At 40.7% G+C, this 20,161-nt stretch overlaps 1 protein-coding gene across 1 annotated transcript in view; it reads left to right on the top strand.

Moving 5' to 3' along the window:
* The window catches only part of p24-1 (transmembrane emp24 domain-containing protein), a 44,598-nt gene that overhangs the window by 9,932 nt on the left and 14,505 nt on the right, over nucleotides 1-20,161 (top strand). The window contains exons 2-3 of the mRNA XM_076210941.1: nucleotides 352-480; nucleotides 11,214-11,330. Coding sequence (XP_076067056.1) covers nucleotides 352-480; nucleotides 11,214-11,330 — 246 coding nt within the window. The remainder of the gene's footprint in view (nucleotides 1-351; nucleotides 481-11,213; nucleotides 11,331-20,161) is intronic.

Genomic DNA, 20,161 nt, shown 5'->3' with positions numbered 1-20,161 from the left:
ATATTTATTACCAGCATCTATATTTTCCATGAGGAGCTAAGATGAGAGGGAGGGAGGGGTGGTAGATGGGAGTGGAATAAAGTAAGACTAGAATTGTCTTTTGACTTTGGCTACCTTCTGGGTAAGGGGGAAAGAGCCCTTGGTATATGTATCTGTATTGTCTCTCTTATTTGAAATCCATTCCTTAATCTCCAGTTCCTCTGTGTTAAGATTCTAAGTATGTATTACTGTTATGTTTAGGAATGTACAAGTTTTGTTTCATGATTGACTTCCATGTGGCAAGAATATGAAAGTGCACCTATTTCACATAAGAAATTTATAAATTCCTAATGTTTTTGTATGAAATTCCAGGTTGTAACAGGTGGTCATTATGATGTGGATGTGGTGGTTGAAGGACCAAACCGCCAGATTTTGTACCATGAAGTCAAACAGCAGTATGGGCAGTTTGAGTTTAAAGCAGAGGTCACAGGAACATACCTTGTAAGTGTTGCAAATTGCTTATTCAGAATTTAAGAACCTATGATTTACTTGCTCTTAACACACAAATCATGTACCCTGTCTTCTTTCTTCAAACAAGTGGCATTCCAGGTCATCCCTGCATCTCACCATAAAGGTCCATAAAGCATCCTTACCTTTACCCAAAGCTTACTCACATATCTGCATTACCACAAAAATCTGATCCATGCAACCCCAACCTGTCCTAAACCCACACTGTTCTTCTAATCCTCTCAAAACCCTCCCATAAGCCTTACCAACTACACTCAACAAACTGATCTCTGAAACTACTACACTCACACTTGTCCCCCCTTTCCCTTGTAATAGTAGAACTATACAGGCACTCCTCCAGTCCTCCAGCTCTCTACCCTCTTTTAGACAAACATTATATAACCTCACCAGCCAGCCCACTATCACTGCACCTCCCTTTTTTAGACACTCCATGACACATATCCAACCCACATGCCTTACCTGCTCTCATCATTTTAATAACTGCTTTCATCTAATCTTTTCTTGTTTCTCCATTTTCCTCATTCATCACTATCATTTTCTTAGCACTTCCCACTGCAACTACCTCTCCCTCCCCATCCTCCATATTTAGCAACTCCCCAAAATACCCTGCCCATGTTCCTCTTACTGCTGTCTCTTCCATTATCATCTCTCCATCTGCACCTTTTACCTTTTCTTCTCTAACTGATTTGCCTCCCCTTCTCATAATTTCCTTGCAAAGCATATTTTTAATACTTTCAAAATTTTGTCATGTCTTACTCCATTTCTCATCTGCTATCCTCTTTGCCTCCTTTGTTTTGTGCTTTACTTCTTTCTTTTCTTTGTATCTCTTGTATGATTCTCTTGTCCAGTTTTGTAACCAATCTTTGAATGCTCGCTTCTTCTCTTCTACAACCTTCTTTGTTTCCTCATCCCACCACTCACTACCCATCCATCTAATTCCTCCCAACCTTGTTCCACACACCATCTTTGCACACCTTGTGACTCCCTCCTTGAAACATCCCCATTCCACCTCCACACCTAGTTCTACTCTATCCTTCACTCCCTACCACCCTTCCCTCAGCTTCTTCTATTATACTTAGTTTGAATTTATTTATGGTTTTAGCATGGACTGTCATCAAGGGTATTCCAGGTAATGTATATGTATGGAAAACTGTTTCATAATATTCTTTAGGTGTGTGGTATTTTTCAATTTCTCATGACATAATGTTGTTCTCTCCCAAATCAAAAGATCTTCATTTTTTGTCTGCACCCTTTTGAGCAGTGATTCTCAGTGTGGGCACCATTGCCACCTTGGTGGTGGTGGTGGGGGGTTATTTTGTTAAGAGGGGGTTTTAACTGTTAATGCTTCACTTGGGGAGCTGTTCATTTCCTTCAGAAAATCTGTTAAACCACTGATAGAAACTTGCTTGGCCCATCTGTTCATCCCCATAGGCCTTTAACATTCCATAAGCTTCTTGTTTGGTTTTCTTAAGTTTAAAAAAAATTGATGGCATAACGTTGCTCCATGTTTCCCTGCATCTTGACAAGTGTTCACAGATCGGCAAACTGAATCAGACTGGTTCCACCACGTTCACTGACCTACAAATATAGAAAGTTGCCAGTTAGTCATTTTATAGAATATGTGTGTACTTTACCATGAAGTAGTATTTTGATCAAATCAGATTTAATGTCTCACCTGACATTTTCTCATTACTTGTTGAACATACCTCGTATATTGAAATTGCTTGTAGCATGTAATGAGATTCAGCTTGTTGAGATATTATTCGGTCAATAGTTCATGAAAAAACTGCCTACAATGTTAATTCCTTTGTTCTGAAAAACTGGTGTATGCAAGATTGTCCTGAAATATGTAAAAATTATGATTTTTTTTAACTGAAATTTCACTTTGTATAGCCTTGGAATTGGGGCAGAAAATTATAGTCACACTAAAATGGAGGTGAATTAATAAATATCTACTTTAGCAGTTTAATATGTTTTCACTGAAAAATCTGTGACCAATACTTGAAAAATTATTTTTATTACAGATTAGATCTACATATACCAAAACCTTTTTCCCCCTTACAAGGGAGGGAGCCCAAAAACAAAGGCATGAAAACCACTCCCACCCATTCCATCCCCACATAATCCTCACCCATCCACCCCCCTCCCTCCCTCTTATCTTGGCTCCTCCTGGATGATGGGTCATCCCTGTATCTTGCCCACTGCCCTGGGTCAGAAGCAGTGTCACAAGACACAGCACATTCACAGCAAGGCCACTTCATTAAATCAGCGCCCCCCTCCTCCATCCCCTCATACAGAAATGGAGAAGATGGGAAGAAATACCTTTGGGCTGCATCAATTTATTTTTCACACATATTCCCTCACCCCCCATCCCCCACCCACTCCCCCTCATGCATCACAGCATCCTCCATATACAACCGTTCTCCATTCACCCCATCTTATCCTCTCCCGTCCTTCCTCAACAGACATTCCCCCCTTTCTTAGTGCCCCTTTTACCCCATCCATCCATCTCAACCTTGGTTGCCTCCTCATGTTCACTCCTTCCACCTCTGCCTTCCACACATCTTTTACTAATCTCTCTTCATTCTCTCCATGTGTCCAAACTATCCCAATATTATTTCATCAAACCTATTTCCCAACTCCCTCTCCACCCCCGTTCTCCACCTCCTTGTTTCTCACTCTATCCAGCTTAGTAATCCCTATCTACTTGTCAGACACCTCATTTCAGACATATTCAAACTCCTCTCTTCCTCTCTTATGTTCATGTTTCTGTCCCATACAGTGCTGTTGGCATAATTACTCCATACAATCTCCTCTTAGCATCCATTCCCAAATGTCTATCATTACGCTTTTTAATTCCTGAAAGCATTTACTTGCTTCTTTTAATCTACATTCTACCTCCAGCTCCACACCTCCCTTCTCTTGATCTATATTCTATCTCTACCTCCACTCCTCCCTTCTCTTAATCGACATTCTACCTCCAACTCCACTCCTCCCTTTCCTCCCACATTCACACCCAAGTATCTAAAACTATCCACTTCCTCCAGTCTCTCTCCCTTAATACTCACTTCCAGTCTGCTACCGCTTTCTTCCTTTGTATAGGGTGTGTACGTTAATTGTTTTGTTTTTTAGGGCTGCACAGAAAGTCACAATTTAGTTGAAACATGCATTTATTGCCAAAAAGAAAACAGACTCTATATCAGCACACTTCTGGTGTCCTGTAACTCGATGAATCTGTCCTTGGCATCAGTGATGTCCTCAACACGCCCCCGAAACCTGGCACAGGCCTTCTTCACAACCTCCTTGGGGAGATTGACGAAGACTACCTTGATCTGACTGATCATATCATCCTTACTCTTGCATGGGGTGTGGTTAGTATCTCATTCAACTGCACACCATACAAAATAGTCCATAGGGTTGAGGTCAGGTGAGTTAGGGGACCACACATCAGGTGGTAACAAAGTCCAAGAAATTTTTGGAGAGCCATTTCTGAAATTTTCTAGAGGTGTGACTTGCTGCAAAGTCCTGTTGCCACATGTTGGATCTACCAGCAGCTACTTCCACAATTCATGGCTTCACTTGGGTCTGTAGGACATCAATATACACCTAGGTGCTCACCCTGAGCCCCTGGGGTTCTTTCAGAAGGGGTGCATGACTTGGTCCTCACTGCAGACTACCCCAAACACTATGACAGTTGCAGGAAACTTGGTTTCCATGACTCTTGGCACATCCTTGGGACAGACAGCCAACCACCTGTTCTGAGAGTTGTGAGTCTGGTCTTGACAGAAGTTCTATTCATCTGAAAAGAACCAGAGCATGTCATTCTCTAGAGGGTGCTTCAGTTTGTTGAGGATCTTGCTATTCTTGAAGCAGTTCTCCTGCATCTTTGTGGAGAGGAGTTGACCCTCGTGCATCCTGTATGACTTGTATGTGATATCTTCATACAAACACTTCCTTTTGGTACCCTCAGACACTTGCAGTTCATGGATTGGCTGGGGTTCTCATCAACCATGGCTTACAATTGAGTGACAAATTTGGTGTCCCTGATGGTGTTCGATTGTCGAGAATAATATCCTCTCGGCAACATCTTCATAATCGTAGTTGGAAGAAAACATCTCCCTCCTGACGGTCTTGATGAACTGTTCAGTTACTTTTAGCAGTTTGAGATCTTGCTGCTGCTGTGTCCAGCTTAGATTAACACAAGTACTGCATGCCTTTTCCATAGATGAGGAAACGTAAAGCTCTCCATGGATGCAAGGTGTTGCTAGGACAAAGTCTCAATGTATACCGATTGGTTGCTTTTGTTTTGAGTGGTGTGGTTACCCGGGTATTTCCACACTGTGCCCCTGAAACAATGTACGCACCCTGTACATCTCATCACCTTTTATCCACATTTATCTTCAACTTCCTTCTTTTGCAGACTTTCCCAAACTCTGTCACTAAATTCCTCAGTCCCTCCTCTGATCACACTATAAGCACAGTGTCATCAGCAAACAACAACTGGCATTTTTCTTACTTTTCTCCATTTTCTTTAACCATCTCCAATCCCTGACCTACCCTTGCATTTAGCTCTCGCACCACCCCATCCATGTATAAATTGAACAGCCAAGGCGACATAACACATCCCTAACGAAGTCTCACCTTTACCTCAAACCACTCACTCTCTCCATTTCTGATTCTAACACAAGCTCTACTACTCTCATAAACACTTTTGACTGCTCTTAATAGCTTTCCACCTATTCCATCTATCTGCAATACCTCCCACAATGCCTTCGTGTCTACCCTGTCATAAGCCTTTTCCAAATTTCTAAAAGTTCAAAATCATCCTTATCTTTTCCTAAAATTTACTCATGTCTTAACACACAAATCTGATGCACACAACCCCTACCTATCCTAAACCCATACTGTTCCTCACCAATTACTCCCTCTGTTCCTCTCCTAATCCTTTCAATCAAGACCCTTCCATAACCCTTCAGAACTACACTTAACAAACTGATCCCTCTGAAACTATTACACTCACACTTTTCCCCTTTTCCCTTGTAAAGTGGATTTATACATGCACTCCTCCAGTCCTCCGGTACTCTACCAACTCTTAAACAAGTATTATGCATGACACCCATTCAACCCAGGTGCCTTACCTGCTCTCATCTTAACAACTGCCTTCACCTTGTCTTTCCTTGTTTCTCCCCCATTTTCCTCACTCTTCACTGTCATTATCCTAGCACTTCCCACTGCATCTACCTTTTCCACCCAATGCTTCTTCACATTTAGCATCTCCCTAAATTACTCCACCCATCTTCCTCTTTCTGCCTTTTCTTCCATTATCATCTCTCCATCTAAGCATTTTACTTTTTCTTCTCTACTTGATTTGCCACCTCTTCCTCTTAATTTCTTTCCAAAACTTCTTTTTATTCCTTTCAAAGTTTTCTGTAATAATCTTACCTCGTTTCACATCTGCTCTCCTCTTTTGCTCCTTTATCTTATGCTTTAATTCTCTTTTCTTTGTACCTTTTATATGATTATATCGACCTATTTTGTAACCAATCTTTGAATACTCATTTCTTCTCTTCCACAACCTTCTTTGCTTCCTCATCCCACCACTCTTTACCCTTCCTTCTGTTTCCTCCCATCCTCCTTGTTCCACACACCATCTTTGCACACCTTGTGACGACTCCTTGAACCATCCCCATTCCTCCTCCACTCCTAGTTCTACTCGATCCTTCACTCCCACTCCTCTCAGCTTCTTGTACTCCTCCTCTTCTTTCTCATTTAAGCAGATTGCTTTAAGCACCTCCCTACCCTGTCCTTTTCCTCTTTCTCCATCTATGATCTGATATTACCCCACTCTCTCCCCATAGAACATGTACTTCCTTAACTCTTCCTACTATACTCTTGGTTACCACTGTATAGTCCATTAACACTACCACCCTTCCATCCACCACCCTCGCCCTAAACACTGTATTTGCTATGATCAACTCTAGACAGATCACCATCAATGCTCCACTACATTTTTTTTTTCCAGGAATTCCATAATTACCAACTACTCTGTCTAGTGATTCATTTCCTACCCTATGATCAAGGTCTCCCAATACCACTACATTGATATTTCTCCCTAATCCTTCTGGGCATGCATTTAAATCTATCCAAAGAGCCTCCCTTTCCTCTACATTCTTCTCACTACCAGGTCCATATGCACTTCAAAAACTCACATTTCCTTTCCCAGTTTCACCTTCATCCACATTAACCTTGAAGAAACCTACTCCACTGCATACTTACCTATTTCTTCATTTACTAATATAGCCACCCCTTCTCTCCATTGTCCTCTCTTCACTCCTGAGATCCCAACTACACTCCCAAACTCAAACTCACCCCTCCCCTTTAACTTAGTTTCACTCATGCTAACACATCCTTCTTTCTTCTTGCAAATATACTGCCTATCTCTTCCCTTTTACTCTCATCTGTACCACATCTATGCACATTAAAAGACCCAAACCTTAGGGTACTGGTTGGTAAACTCCCAGACCATCTTATGCCTTTACTTTTTTAGGAATGTCCCCATTGGGGGCTACAGAGAGAAGGATGCTTAGTCCTGTCCCCATCCCATTTTTGTCGCCTTATGTGACTCAAGTGGAAAGCTTGGTGGCAGTATTCTTTTCCCCCACCACAGGGTTTGGCAAAATGGGAAAATAAATATTCAGAGAAATGGTACAGGACAGTAACAAGAAGTGGGGGGGACACCATAACAAAGGGACAGTATCATCATTTCTCTATTAATAGAGATTTCCTATACCACAGACAGTGTCGTATGACTCTGGTCTGTAGGGGCACCCCATATAGACCCTAAAGTATCAGCTGCATGCTACTTAGGAACTTTTAACCCCACAATAACATGGAGCCAATACTCCAGATGAATATTAGATCTGATTTGAAATAAACAACATTACTTGTTGGAGAGAGTGAGTGGTTCGATGTAAAGGTGGGACTTTGTCAAGGATGCGTTATGTCGCCCTGGCTGTTCAACTTATACATGGATGGGGTGGTGCGAGAGGTAGATGCAAGGGTAGTGGGCAAGGGATTGGAGATGGTTAAAGAAAATGGAGAAAAGTGGGAGGTGAGCCAGCTGTTGTTTGCGGACGACATTGCGCTTGTGGCAGGATCGGAGGAGGGATTGAGGAAGTTGGTGGCAGAGTTTGGGAGAGTATGTGATAGAAGAAAGCTAAAGATAAATGTGGGTCAAAGTAAGGTGATGAGATGTACAAGGGGTGTAAGTGGCAGTAGACTGGAAATGAGCATTAAGGGAGAGCGACTGGAGGAAGTGGATAGTTTTAGATACTTGGGTGCAAATGTGGCAGGGAAAGGTGAAGTGAAAGTGGAGGTAGAATGTAGATTGAGAGAAGCGAGTAAATGCCTTGGTGGATTAAAGAGTGTAATGAGGAATAGACATTTGGGAATGGATGCTAAGAGAAGACTGTATGAAGGAGTGATTGTGCCAACAGCACTGTATGTGGCAGAAACATGGAACATAAGAGAAGAAGAGAGAAGGAGTTTGAATGTGTTTGAGATGAGGTGTCTGAGAAGTATGATGGGGGTTACTAAGCTGGATAGAGTGAGAAATGAGGAGGTGAGGAGGAGAACAGGGGTGGAAAAGGAGCTGGGAGATAGGGTTGATGAAAGAACATTAGGATGGTTTGGACACATGGAAAGAATGAGTGAAGGAAGACTAGTAAAAGAGGTGTGGAAGGCAGATGTGGAGGGAGTGAACATGAGGGGACGTCCTAGGATGAGATGGATGGATGGGGTGAAAGGGGCTTTGGGGAAGAGGGGAATGTCTTTTGAGGAAGGACGGGAGAGGACAGAAGACGGGTGAATGGAGAATGGTTGTATATGGATGATGTTGTGATTGCATGAGGTGGAATGGGTGGGGGGATGGGGGGTGAGGTAGTATGTGTGAGCAAAATTTGAAGCAGCCCGAAGGGATTTCTCCCCGTCCTCTCATTTTATGCAATGGGGGGACGGAGAGGGGGGGTCGCCGATTTAATGAAGCGGCCTTGCTGTGGATGTGGTGTGTCTTGCGACACTGCTTCTGACCCAGGGCAGTGGACAAGGTGCAGGGATGACCCATCATTCAGGAGGTGCTAAGATAAGAGGGAGGGTGGAGGGGTGTGGAGTGTATTGAGGGATGGAATGGATGGGAATGATTTTATGCCTTTTTCTTTTTGGCTACCCCCCCTTGTAAGGGGGAAAAAGCCTTGGTATATGTATGTATGTACTTGTTCCAAGTATGAATTCATCATTTAGTGTATTTCTATGTGATTTTGCAGCACAAAATAGTATTATTATACCTAGTAATTGGAGTTTCATTTGATATGAGCAAGGGAGGGGGGTTCTGACAAAAAAAAATTTGTGTCCAAAGTGGGGACTGGTCAGAAAAAGCTAGGAAACACTGGTTTAGAGACGTGAACACAACTATCGAGTTGTCTCTTCCTTTTCTCTGTGATGATGGGTCCAGGGCTTTCACTCTTTTCATATTTTTGGTTCATCTTTGTATTTATATACCTCTTTCAAAATTTCTCTCCTCACTGCAGATTCTCATACAGTCCTTTCTTGCACAGTTGTAAGCTTTTGTTGGTTCTTTCTCCATTTTCACCAAGGTTTTTATAGCTTTCATCTATAATTATTGAACTTGTTTTTTTTCTGCTTCTACCAGTGACCCTCAGTACTTGTTTGTTCACCCTCAAGTTGTAAATGTTAAGAAAGATATCCCAAATCAAGATTTGTTTTTTTGCTCTGCTTTTGTCTGCCCTTTTCAATGATCTGAACACTGCATTCAGGTCCCCACTTTTTCTTTGATCCTTTCATAATAGTAGGGCTAGTGCATCTAATCTCTCCTTGTATAACTTATCTGCAAGGCTGGGAGTCACCTTGGTTGATACTCTTCGAATTCTCTCAATTTTCCTCTTTTTCTTTTGTGATTCTTTTCCTTTTGAGTAATTTATTGATTATATCTTTTATCTGTTACCCATTTCTAATACTTGGCATTTTTTGGCATTAAAAAAATTATTTCCAAGATTGGCATGATCAACTCCATGCATATATATTGACTAGATCTTCTAACAATTTGCAGTCTTCATTCATATGCATGTATTTACCTAAGTATATTTACCTAATTGTAGTATACAGGAAAGGAGCAATGCTTGTTGGGTCCCTGTCTATTCTCTAATTTTCTAACATACCTAAACTCGAATTCATGTACAGTTCCAACTTTGTATCCTTGATTTACAATTATCATATTTAGATTTGAACTCATTTGTGTGTGTGCTTGCACAAGTTTCTTCACTTTTGGCACCAACAGTCCATTATGAATTTTGGATATACAGTCAAAGCCCTTGTATCCGGCACCAATGGGGCCGAAGACGTACCGGATACGAGAAAATGTCGGATACGGGAAGGGATATTAAAAAAAATACATTTATTTACATTGTTCTTTTACTTATTAATAGATATTAATTCGTTTTAATAATAAACACATCCACATATCTATATATTGTAAATTCTATCAGTATAGAGTAAATCCAATCAATATACATCAGTTATAATCATCACAGCATTACCAGTTATCTAATTCATCATCTGATAATTTTACGACGGAGTTGTGAATGGCTGCGTTCAGTGTTGGTGGCTGAGAGGGTGCATTCACCTCTACACTCGAGTTTTCTTTCACTAAATTTTGTACCAACTTTCATAAAATATATGATGTCTCTGCTTAGAATTTTTTCCTCTTTGTTTGTGCACTGTTCTGCAAATTTCACAAACACTGCTAGACCCTTCGCTGCATCCTTCCATGACACTTTCATCTCGGGGTCGTCTTCTTCACTATCTGCCTCTGTCATTTTCGCGTGTTCATCGGGAAGTGATTGTAAAATTTCATCATCACTAAGTGAGAATGTTGCTGCTCGGTCACTGTCCATATCTACACAAACTTGTATCGCTTCGTCACTAATGCAAAGTTTAGCGCGACAACCCATCTTTCAATTCTTTCACCACCGATTCTTTCTTGCCGATGGAAAACCCTCAAATTTCTTATTCCCTTCCTGATCTTCAAACATTATTTGCGAATATGATTTTCTCTAACATCGCATTAGAGTTTGTTGTTTTTCATCCTCCCAAGCTAGCGATTCCATAAAAATAGCATCTTTAACAGTAAGCCTACGTTGGAATTCGGAAATGCTACCGCCCTCAAAATAAACTAGTTTGCGCATAGAACTTTTCCGATAATTCTTTTTAAAGTTTTGAATCACTCCTTGATCCGTGGGCTGGATCACACTTGTTACGTTCGGCGGTAAATACACAATAGAAATGTTTCCATTGCTCAGTTCCTCAGCTTTACTGTTGTCGAGTAGGAGAATAAATTTGCTGTCCTCTAGAAGTCTTCGTTTTTTCATTTTTCTATTTTCGCCGTTCTTCAATCTTCTACATATATCCACCTCCTTCTGCTTAAGTGAAAGCAGCACTGAGAAACCCTGGTGGCGGCGAGAGCAACTACAACCACGCGTTTTTTTTTTTTTTTTTTTTGTATACGTCTATCTTTATCACAATTTTTCGATTTTCGTGAAAAATATGCCGGTTATTTGAAGTGCCGGATACAAGAAGTTTGTTTAATAACTTGTTATTGTGTATGAATGAAACTAAAACCACTTTTATTGCAGGTGTGTTTCAGTAACGAGTTCTCCACGTTTAGCCACAAACTTGTGTATGTGGGTTTCCAGGTTGGGAAAGAACCACAGCTCCCAGGCATTGGAGACCATCTCACAGCAATGACTCAGGTGAGACCAGATTTCATCTTTGCATTGGAAATGTGATTTGTATGTCTTATGTATTCAGTACAAGACTTGTTATCAAGAGGCTCCTTTCAGCTGAATGAAAAATAGTTCTTGGACAGAATGAAATGCATAATGTGGTGATGAAATAAATGTTTCTGTGGAAATATCCCTAAGGAGGATTCCCTTGGCTGTATAAATCTATGAAGCAGAGGGTCCAAAACTTTCCTCTTCCACATCTAGTAGGCATGCTCCATTCTAAATTTATAATGTACCCTTTGCTTGCTAAGTTGTATTTCAGTAAAATTACTATTACAATATTGATGAAATAATTAAGTGTAATTAATTTTATTATAATTTTTAATTTTTTACTATCACAATTTTTCTCATCTTTTGAGTGTCCATCCATACATACATGATTATGAAAATCCATGTGAATAAGTTGTATAGACACGGTAAAGGAAACATGGACTGGAGGTGAAGCTTTATTCCTGACGTTTCGTCTAACGACTTTCTCAAAGGAATGAGCATACTAGAAACATACAGAGATTATAAACCCGCCTTATGGCTCAAGGGGGTGTGCGGACGTATAGCGCTGCGTCCTGATTGGCCCGCTGAGACAGCCAATCACGAAGCGCTATATTCGCTGAAGATTTGGCCCAGGTGAAGCTCCCAGCTGGGAGCTTCACCTGGGCCAAATCTTCAGCGAATATAGCGCTTCGTGATTGGCTGTCTCAGCGGGCCAATCAGGACGCAGCGCTATACGTCCGCACACCCCCTTGAGCCATAAGGCGGGTTTATAATCTCTGTATGTTTCTAGTATGCTCATTCCTTTGAGAAAGTCGTTAGACGAAACGTCAGGAATAAAGCTTCACCTCCAGTCCATGTTTCCTTTACCGTGTCTATACATGATTATACCAAAGGGTTTTCCCCCTTACAAGGGAGGTAGCCATAAAACAAGGCATAAAATCCACTCCCACCCATTCCATCCCCACATACTCCACTCCTATCCACACACCCTCCCTCTTATCTTGGCTCCTCCTGGATTATTGGTCATCCCTGCATCTTGCCCACTGCTTGGTCAGAAGCAGTGTTGCAAGACACAGCACATCCACAGCAAGGCCATTTCATTAAATTGGTGACCCCCCTCTCTTTGTCCCCTCATACAGAAATGGAGAATATGGGAAGAAATACCTTTGGGCTGCATCAATTTATTTTTCACACACACTCCCTCACCCTGTGGTGGGGGAAAAGAATACTGCCACCAAGTATTTCCACTTGGATCGTAAGAGGCGAGAAGAAAGGGACAGGGATTGGGACTAGGCATCCTTCTCCTTGTAGCCCCACAGGGGACATAACTAAATGAAAAAGTAAAGGCATAAGAGGGTCTGGGAGTTTTCCGACCAGCACCCTAAGGTTTAGGTCTTTTAATGTGCGAGGATGTGGTACAGATGAGAGTAAAAGGGAAGAGATAGGTAGTATGTTTGTGAGAAGAAAGATGGATGTGTTGGCTTTGAGTGAAACTAAGTTGAAAGGGAAGGGTGAGTGTAAGATTGGGAGTGTAAGTGGGAGGTTATCAGGAGTGAAGAGAGGGTGAGGGAGGGAAGGGGTAGCTATTCTAGTAAGTGAAGAGATAAGTAAACATGTAGTGGAGTGGAAGGAGGTTTCCTCAAGGATAATGTGGATGAAGGTGAAACTGGGAAAGGAGATGTGGGTCTTTGTAAGTGCATATGGGCCTGGCAGTGAGAAGAGTGTAGAAGAAAGGGAGGCCTTTTAGATAGATTTAAATGAGTGCATAGAGGATTTAGGGAGAAATGTCAATGTAATTGTACTGGGAGACCTTAATGCTATGGTAGGAAATGGTCCAATTGATGGAGTGGTTGGGAAATGTGGAGTTCCAGGAAAGAATCGTAGTGGAGAGTTGATGGTGGAAATGTGTCTAGAGAGTTGATGATAGCAAATACAGTGTTTCGAAAGAAAGTCAAGCATAAGTACACATGGGAGAGGGTGGTGGATGGAAGGGTGGTAGATAGAGCACTGATGGATTATGTAGTGGTAAATAGGATTATGATAGGAAGAGTTAAGGATGTACATGTGCTAAGGGGAGAGGGTGGGGGAATATCAGATAATTTTTTGGTGGAAGGTAATTTGAGAGTGGAGGATAGATGGAGAAAGAGGAAAGGGACAAAAGGTAGGGAGGTGCTTAGAGTGAACTCTTTAAATGAAAAGGAAAAGGAGGAGGAGTACAAGAAGAAGCTGAAGGAGTGGGAGGGAGTGAAGGATAGAGTAGAGAGGTGTGGAGAAGGAATGGGGATGGTTCAAGGAGGGAGTCACAAAGTGCAAGGATGGTGTGTGGAACAAGAAGGACAGGAGGAAATAGAAGAAAGGGTAGTGAATGGTGGGATGAGGAAACAAAGAAGGTTGTAGAAGAGAAGAAGCGAGCTTTCACAGATTGGTTACAAAATAGGACGAGGGAGTCATATGAGAGGTACAAAGAAAAGAAAAGAGAAGTAAAGCAAAAGGTAAAGGAGGCAAAGAGGAGAGCAGATGTGAAGTGGGGTAAGAGTATGACAAAATTTTGAAAGTAATAAAAAGATGTTTTGAAAAGAAATTAAGAGAGGAAGAGGAGGCAAATCAAGTAGAGAAGAAAAGGTAAAAGGTGCAGATGGAGAGATGATAATGGAAGAGAAGGCAGTAAGGGGAAGATGGGCAGAATATTTTAGGGAGTTGCTAAATGTGAAGGAGGATAGGGAGGGAAAGATAGTTGCAGTGGGAAATGCTAAGAAAATGAGAGTGAGGAGTGAGGAAAATGAAGGAGAAATAAGGAAGGATGAAGTGAAGGCAGTTGTTAAGATGATGAAAGCAGGTAAGGCACCTGGATTGGATGGATGCCGTGCAGAATGTCTAAAAAAAAAAGGAGGTACAGTGATGGTGGACTGGCTGGTGAGGTTATTTAATGTTTGCTGGAGAGAGGGTAGAGTGCCGGAGGACTGGAGGAGTGCCTGTATAGTTCTACTTTACAAGGGAAAAGGGGACAAGTGTGAATGTAGTAGTTTCAGAGGGATTAGCTTGTTAAGTGTAGTTGGGAAGGCTTATGGGAGGATCTTGATTGAGAGGATTAGGAGAGGAACAGAGGGAGTAATTGGTGAGGAACAGTTAGGATTTAGGATGGGTAGAGGTTGTGTAGATCAGATCTTTGTGGTAAGACATATATGTGAGAAAGCTATAGGAAAGGAGAAGGATGTTTTTTGGGCTTTCATGGATCTGGAAAAGGCTTACGATAGGGTAGACAGAAAGGCACTGTGGGAGGTTATGCAGATATATGGGATAGGAGGAAAGCTTCTGGGAGCTGTCAAAAGAGTTTTTATGAGAGTAGTAGAGCTTGTGTCAGGATTAGAAATGGAGAGAGTGAGTGGTTCGAAGTAAAGGTGGCACTTCGTCAAGGATACGTTATGTCGCCCAGGCTGTTCAACTTATACATGGATGGGGTAGTGCAAGAGGTAAATGCAAGGGTAGTGGGTCAGGGATTGGATATGGTTAAAGAAAATGGAGAAAAGTGGGAGGTGAGCCAGCTGTTGTTTGCGGGCGACACTGCGCTTGTGGCAGGATTGGAGGAGGGATTGAGGAAGTTGGTGACAGAGTTTGGGAGAGTATGTGATAGAAGAAAGCTAAAGATAAATGTGGGTAAAAGTAAGGTGATGAGATGTACAAGGGGTGAAAGTGGCAGTAGACTGGAAGTGAGCATTAAGGGAGAGCGACTGGAGGAAGTGGATAGTTTTAGATACTTGGGTGCAAATGTGGCAGGAAAAGGTGGAGTGAAGGTGGAGGTAGAATGTAGATTGAGAGAAGCGAGTAAATGCCTTGGTGGATTAAAGAGTGTAATGAGGAATAGACATTTGGGAATGGATGCTAAGAGGAGACTGTATGAAGGAGTGATTGCCAACAGCACTGTATGGGGAAGAAACATGGAACATAAGAGAGGAAGAGAGAAGGAGTTTGAATGTGTTTGAGATGAGGTGTCTGAGAAGTATGATGGGAGTTACTAGGCTGGATAGAGTGAGAAATGAGGAGGTGAGGAGGAGAACAGGGGTGGAAAGGGAGCTGGGAGATAAGGTTGATGAAAGAATATTAGGATGGTTTGGACACATGGAAAGAATGAGTGAAGAAAGACTAGTAAAAGAGGTATGGAAGGCAGATGTGGAGGGAGTGAACATGAGGGGACGTCCTAGGATGAGATGGATGGATGGGGTGAAGGGGGCTTTGGGGAAGAGGGGATTGTCTGTTGAGGAAGGACGGGAGAGGACAGAAGACAGGGGTGAATTGAGAATGGTTGTATATGGATGATGATGTGATTGCATGAGGTGGAATGGGCGGGGGGATGGGGGGTGAGATAGTATGTGTGAGCAAAATTTGAAGCAGCCCGAAGGGATTTCTCCCCGTCTTCTTTTATGCAATGAAGCGGCCTTGCTGTGGATGTGCTGTGTCTTGCGACACTGCTTCTGACCCAGGGCAGTGGACAAGGTGCAGGGATGACCCATCATCCAGGAGGTCCTAAGATTGGAGGGAGGGTGGAGGGATGTGGAGTGTATTCAGGGATGGAATGGGTGGGAATGATTTTATGCCTTTTCCTTTTTGGCTACCCTCCCTTGTAAGGGGGAAAAAGCCTTGGTATATGTATGTATGTATATATATACATAGTACAAAGGAGGAGCATGCCGGCAGGAGACCTTTTGGTCCATAACTAAGCTGGATGTGGAAAAAATTAGAATAATGATATATACATAAAAATATATAATAATTATAATATGAATAATAAATAAAATAAATGCATAGGTATAGTTAAATAATAAACAGGTAAATAATAAATAATAATAAATTGACAGATAACTAATAATAAATGCAAATCAAGCAAATAAAAATAAACAAACAATAATAAACAAACTAATATAAAATAAATGGCAGTCATTACAGCATCTTGCTTAGGTGTTTATCTAAATGAATCTTAAAGCTTCAAACTGAACTACATTGCTCTGCCTCTGCAGGAAGTTTGTTCCATTCATTAACTGCACGGTTGGCAAAGTTGTTTCTACCCACTTCAAATTAAATCTATTTCCTGACAGTTTGAGACCATTATTTCTTGTTGGATTCTCATTCAGTGTGAAAATTTTTGTCACTTTTGATGTCAATTCCCTTTAGAATCTTAACCCCTTCCATACGGTGACACCTACGTAGGCATCATGAGGAGCAAGTGGGTACGCGAGGCTGCCATATTGGCATCTTGATTATATTTATTGTAGTTGTACCTGCGTGACCCCCATACTCTGTAAACTGGCTTCATCATATTTTCTAAGGTTATCAAAATTCATGGGTGAAAGAGAACGAGAATTACAGGGGGTTACTTTATTTTTTATAATGCAAATATTATGACGCAGCATCACACGTCTGGCAGCTAATGCTGCCTGCGAGATTTTGGCCCGGCGTGAAGAGGTTAAAGACCTGTATCAAGTCACCTCTGAGTGACTTGAGGGTGTCTAAAAAAGGAAGGTACAGTGATTGTAGACTGGCTGGTGAGGTTGTTTAAGAGTGGGTAGAGTGCCTATATAGTTCCACTTTACAAGGGAAAAGGGGAAAAGTGAGTGTAATAGTTTCAGAGGGATCAATTTTTTAATGTAGTTGGTGTCAGACTTTTTACACCTCAGTAGGAGTTTACTAACATTGTTAAATGCAATACATGTATTCAACTTACTCTGGCAGCTTCACTGGTCTACTAGGTTTCTGCATAGTTTACTTCTATATTTATGTGGGTACTTCTTTCTGTATAGCATTATGTAATGTCAGAGAGCAAGGGCCTAATCAAACAAATTTAAAGTACAATTTAACTAATAATTAACAGTGTCACTCACAATAATAATGCCAAAACAAATACACACACACACACACACGCATGTACGCACGCATGCACACACACACACACACACACACTTTCAACGAACGGACGGCTTGACGAACGCTCTGAAGAAAAGTGCAGATTGTGGATACCAACGCAAAGAGAAGTGCCTTTTTGTATTTGCAGGGGGGGGGGAATTGCTCGTGAGGTAGAGGGAAAGTAAGGAAAGAGGAGAGGGGGAGGGATTACTGGGGAAATGGAAGGTAATGAGGAGGTGGAGGAAATGGCCCTGACGGGCCGCCGGGTAGACAAAAGACCCCAAGACGAGTTGGATGATAACATGTCTAATAGGAATGTGAAGATTAGAGGTATAGATAGGAGCAATATAGCAGAAAGTGATGAGAATATTTTCAAGGGATTTAAAGAGAGTTGGGGGGACTCAAACCCCCCCCGACTGACAAGACTAGAGATGAAGGTTGATAAGGTGATCGAAGACTTGGAGAGTAGGTTAGGTCATATGAACACCATTTTAAAAAGGGTTGAAAGATTGGAAGAACTGGAAAAGGCGAATAAAAACTTAACTGATGAAATAGAAGAACTAAAAAGACAGTTAAGAGAGGTAAAGGGGGAGAATGAGGAATTGAAGAAGAATAGTAAAGAAAACAGAGAAACAATAGCTAAAGAAAGTAAAAATTGGAAGCAAACCCAAGAAGGAAATAAGATTTCATTCACTGACATAGTCAAACAGCAATTGAAAGAACATACTGAAGACTCAGTTATTAAAGTGATGAGACAAAAGGAGAATATAGTAAGGGATTTAGCAGACAAGAAGAAATGTATAATTATATTAGGAATGGAAGAGAAACACAACACAGATAGAACCACAAGAATCAAAGAGGAAAATGAAAAAGTAAGCCAATTACTAGAATCAGTTCAGGAAGATGAACCAGGAATTATGAAACAAATCGAAGAGAAATTTAGACTCGGAAAGTATAGCACAGACAAGACCAGACCAATTAAGATTAAATTCAAGTCACAAACAACGGCAGAGAATATCTTATCCAAAACAGGGAAACTAGCAACAAGTGAACAACACAAAAAGATATGGATAAAAAGAGAAATGAATAAAGAGGAAAGAGAGGAAGAAAAGCAGAAAAGACTGGAAGCTAAGACAAAAAACGAGAACAGAACGGAGTCAGAGAAAGAGAGATTCTATTGGAGAGTAGTGAACATGAAACTAAGGAAGTTCGACATACAAAAGAAAAACATAAGGGAAACAGAGAACACAATGGAAGTGGCAGAAAACTAAGAGTGTCTTACACAAATATAGATGGATTAATAACAGGATTGAATGAGCTGAATGATTATTTGAAAGAAAAAGAACCGGACATAATGGGAATTGTAGAAACAAAATTAAAAGGCCCACTACCACCCAACAGTGTAGGACATGATGCATACAATTATTGGATTAGAAACAGAGAGAAAAAGCAAGGGGGTGGAGTTATGTTCCTGACTAAGAAGGATATAAACGTGAAAGGTGTCATATATGGAAAGAATACAGTAGAGATGATTATGATAGAAGTGGAAGACAGAGATAAGAAGAGCAGAAAATTTGTGATCAATTATGTGCCTCCAAAAACAGCCTCATGGGAGGAGAGTGAATATAAAAGTATGTTAGAGGACACAAAGATAGCATTAACTAAAATAATGGAAGACGGAGGAAGAATAGTTATGATGGGCGACTTTAATTGCAAAGAAATCTGCTGGGAAGAAATGACAGCAAAGAGTGGTGATGACTCATGGGGAAATGCTCTACTTGAGATGATTACTGACCATTCAATGACACAATGGATACAAGAGAACACTAGGTATAGAAATGAAGAAGAACCATCGAGGCTAGACTTAATAATTACATCTGAACCTAGAATAGTGGACAAGATTGAATATAAAACACCAATAGGTAAAAGTGACCACATATTGATTGAACTGGAACTTAATGAAGAAAAATATATGAAAAGAAATGAACAATATAGAAAAGGAAGAATGATGTATGAAAAAACAAACTTTGATAAAATAAGAGAATTCTTCCAACAAGAAAACTGGGAAGAAATATACAAAGAAGAAACATCAGTGGAAGAGAAATGGAATATTTTGACAAAAATTTACAAAAAAGGAGTGGAAAAGTATGTCCCAAGACAAAAACAAGAAAAAGAATATGTAAAATGCTGGTACAACAAAAGTTGTAGGGAGTTAAAAGACAAAAGAGACAAAGCCTGGACCAGATGGAAAAAAGACAGAAGACCTGAAAAATGGAAAATATATACTGGTTATAGAAATGAATATGTACAAAAGTGCAGAGAGAAAAAAAGAAAATATGAAAAAGATGTCATAGAAAAGTGTAAAGATCAACCAAAACTATTCTACAGATTTGTAAACAATAAACTGAAAAACAAACAAGACTTGGAGAAATTGAGACAAGGAGGAGTTGAATACACTGAGGAAATGGAAATGGCAGAAATTATGAACAAACATTTTAAATCAGTGTTTACAAGGGAAAATATACAACCTGAAGAGATTGAGTGGAAAGAAAAAGTCCCCCCTATGGAAGAAATAGAAGTAACAAAGAATGAAATATTGACACACTTGGGTAATTTTGATGTCAGAAAATCGCATGGGCCAGATGAAATAGCAAACTGGATTCTGAAAGAATGCAGGAATGAACTGGCAGACAAAATACATAGCATAATAAGCAGTTCCTTAAAAGAAGGAAAAGTTCCAGAAGATTGGAAAAAAGCAAATATAGTACCTATATATAAAGGAGGAAATAAAGAAGAACCTACCAATTATAGACCAGTCTCTCTAACAAGTACAATAGCAAAAATTTGTGAAAGAATTATCAAAAGTAGATGGGTAAAATACTTGGAAAAAAACAACGTACTAAATCCAAGGC

The sequence above is a fragment of the Oratosquilla oratoria genome, chromosome 28 (genome assembly GCF_046742065.1).
Source record: "Oratosquilla oratoria isolate Oo_2021 chromosome 28, ASM4674206v1, whole genome shotgun sequence".
Lineage (NCBI taxonomy): Eukaryota > Metazoa > Arthropoda > Malacostraca > Stomatopoda > Squillidae > Oratosquilla > Oratosquilla oratoria.
The sequence above is the reverse complement of the archived record's forward strand: the minus strand, read 5'-3'. Positions and strand labels throughout refer to the sequence as shown.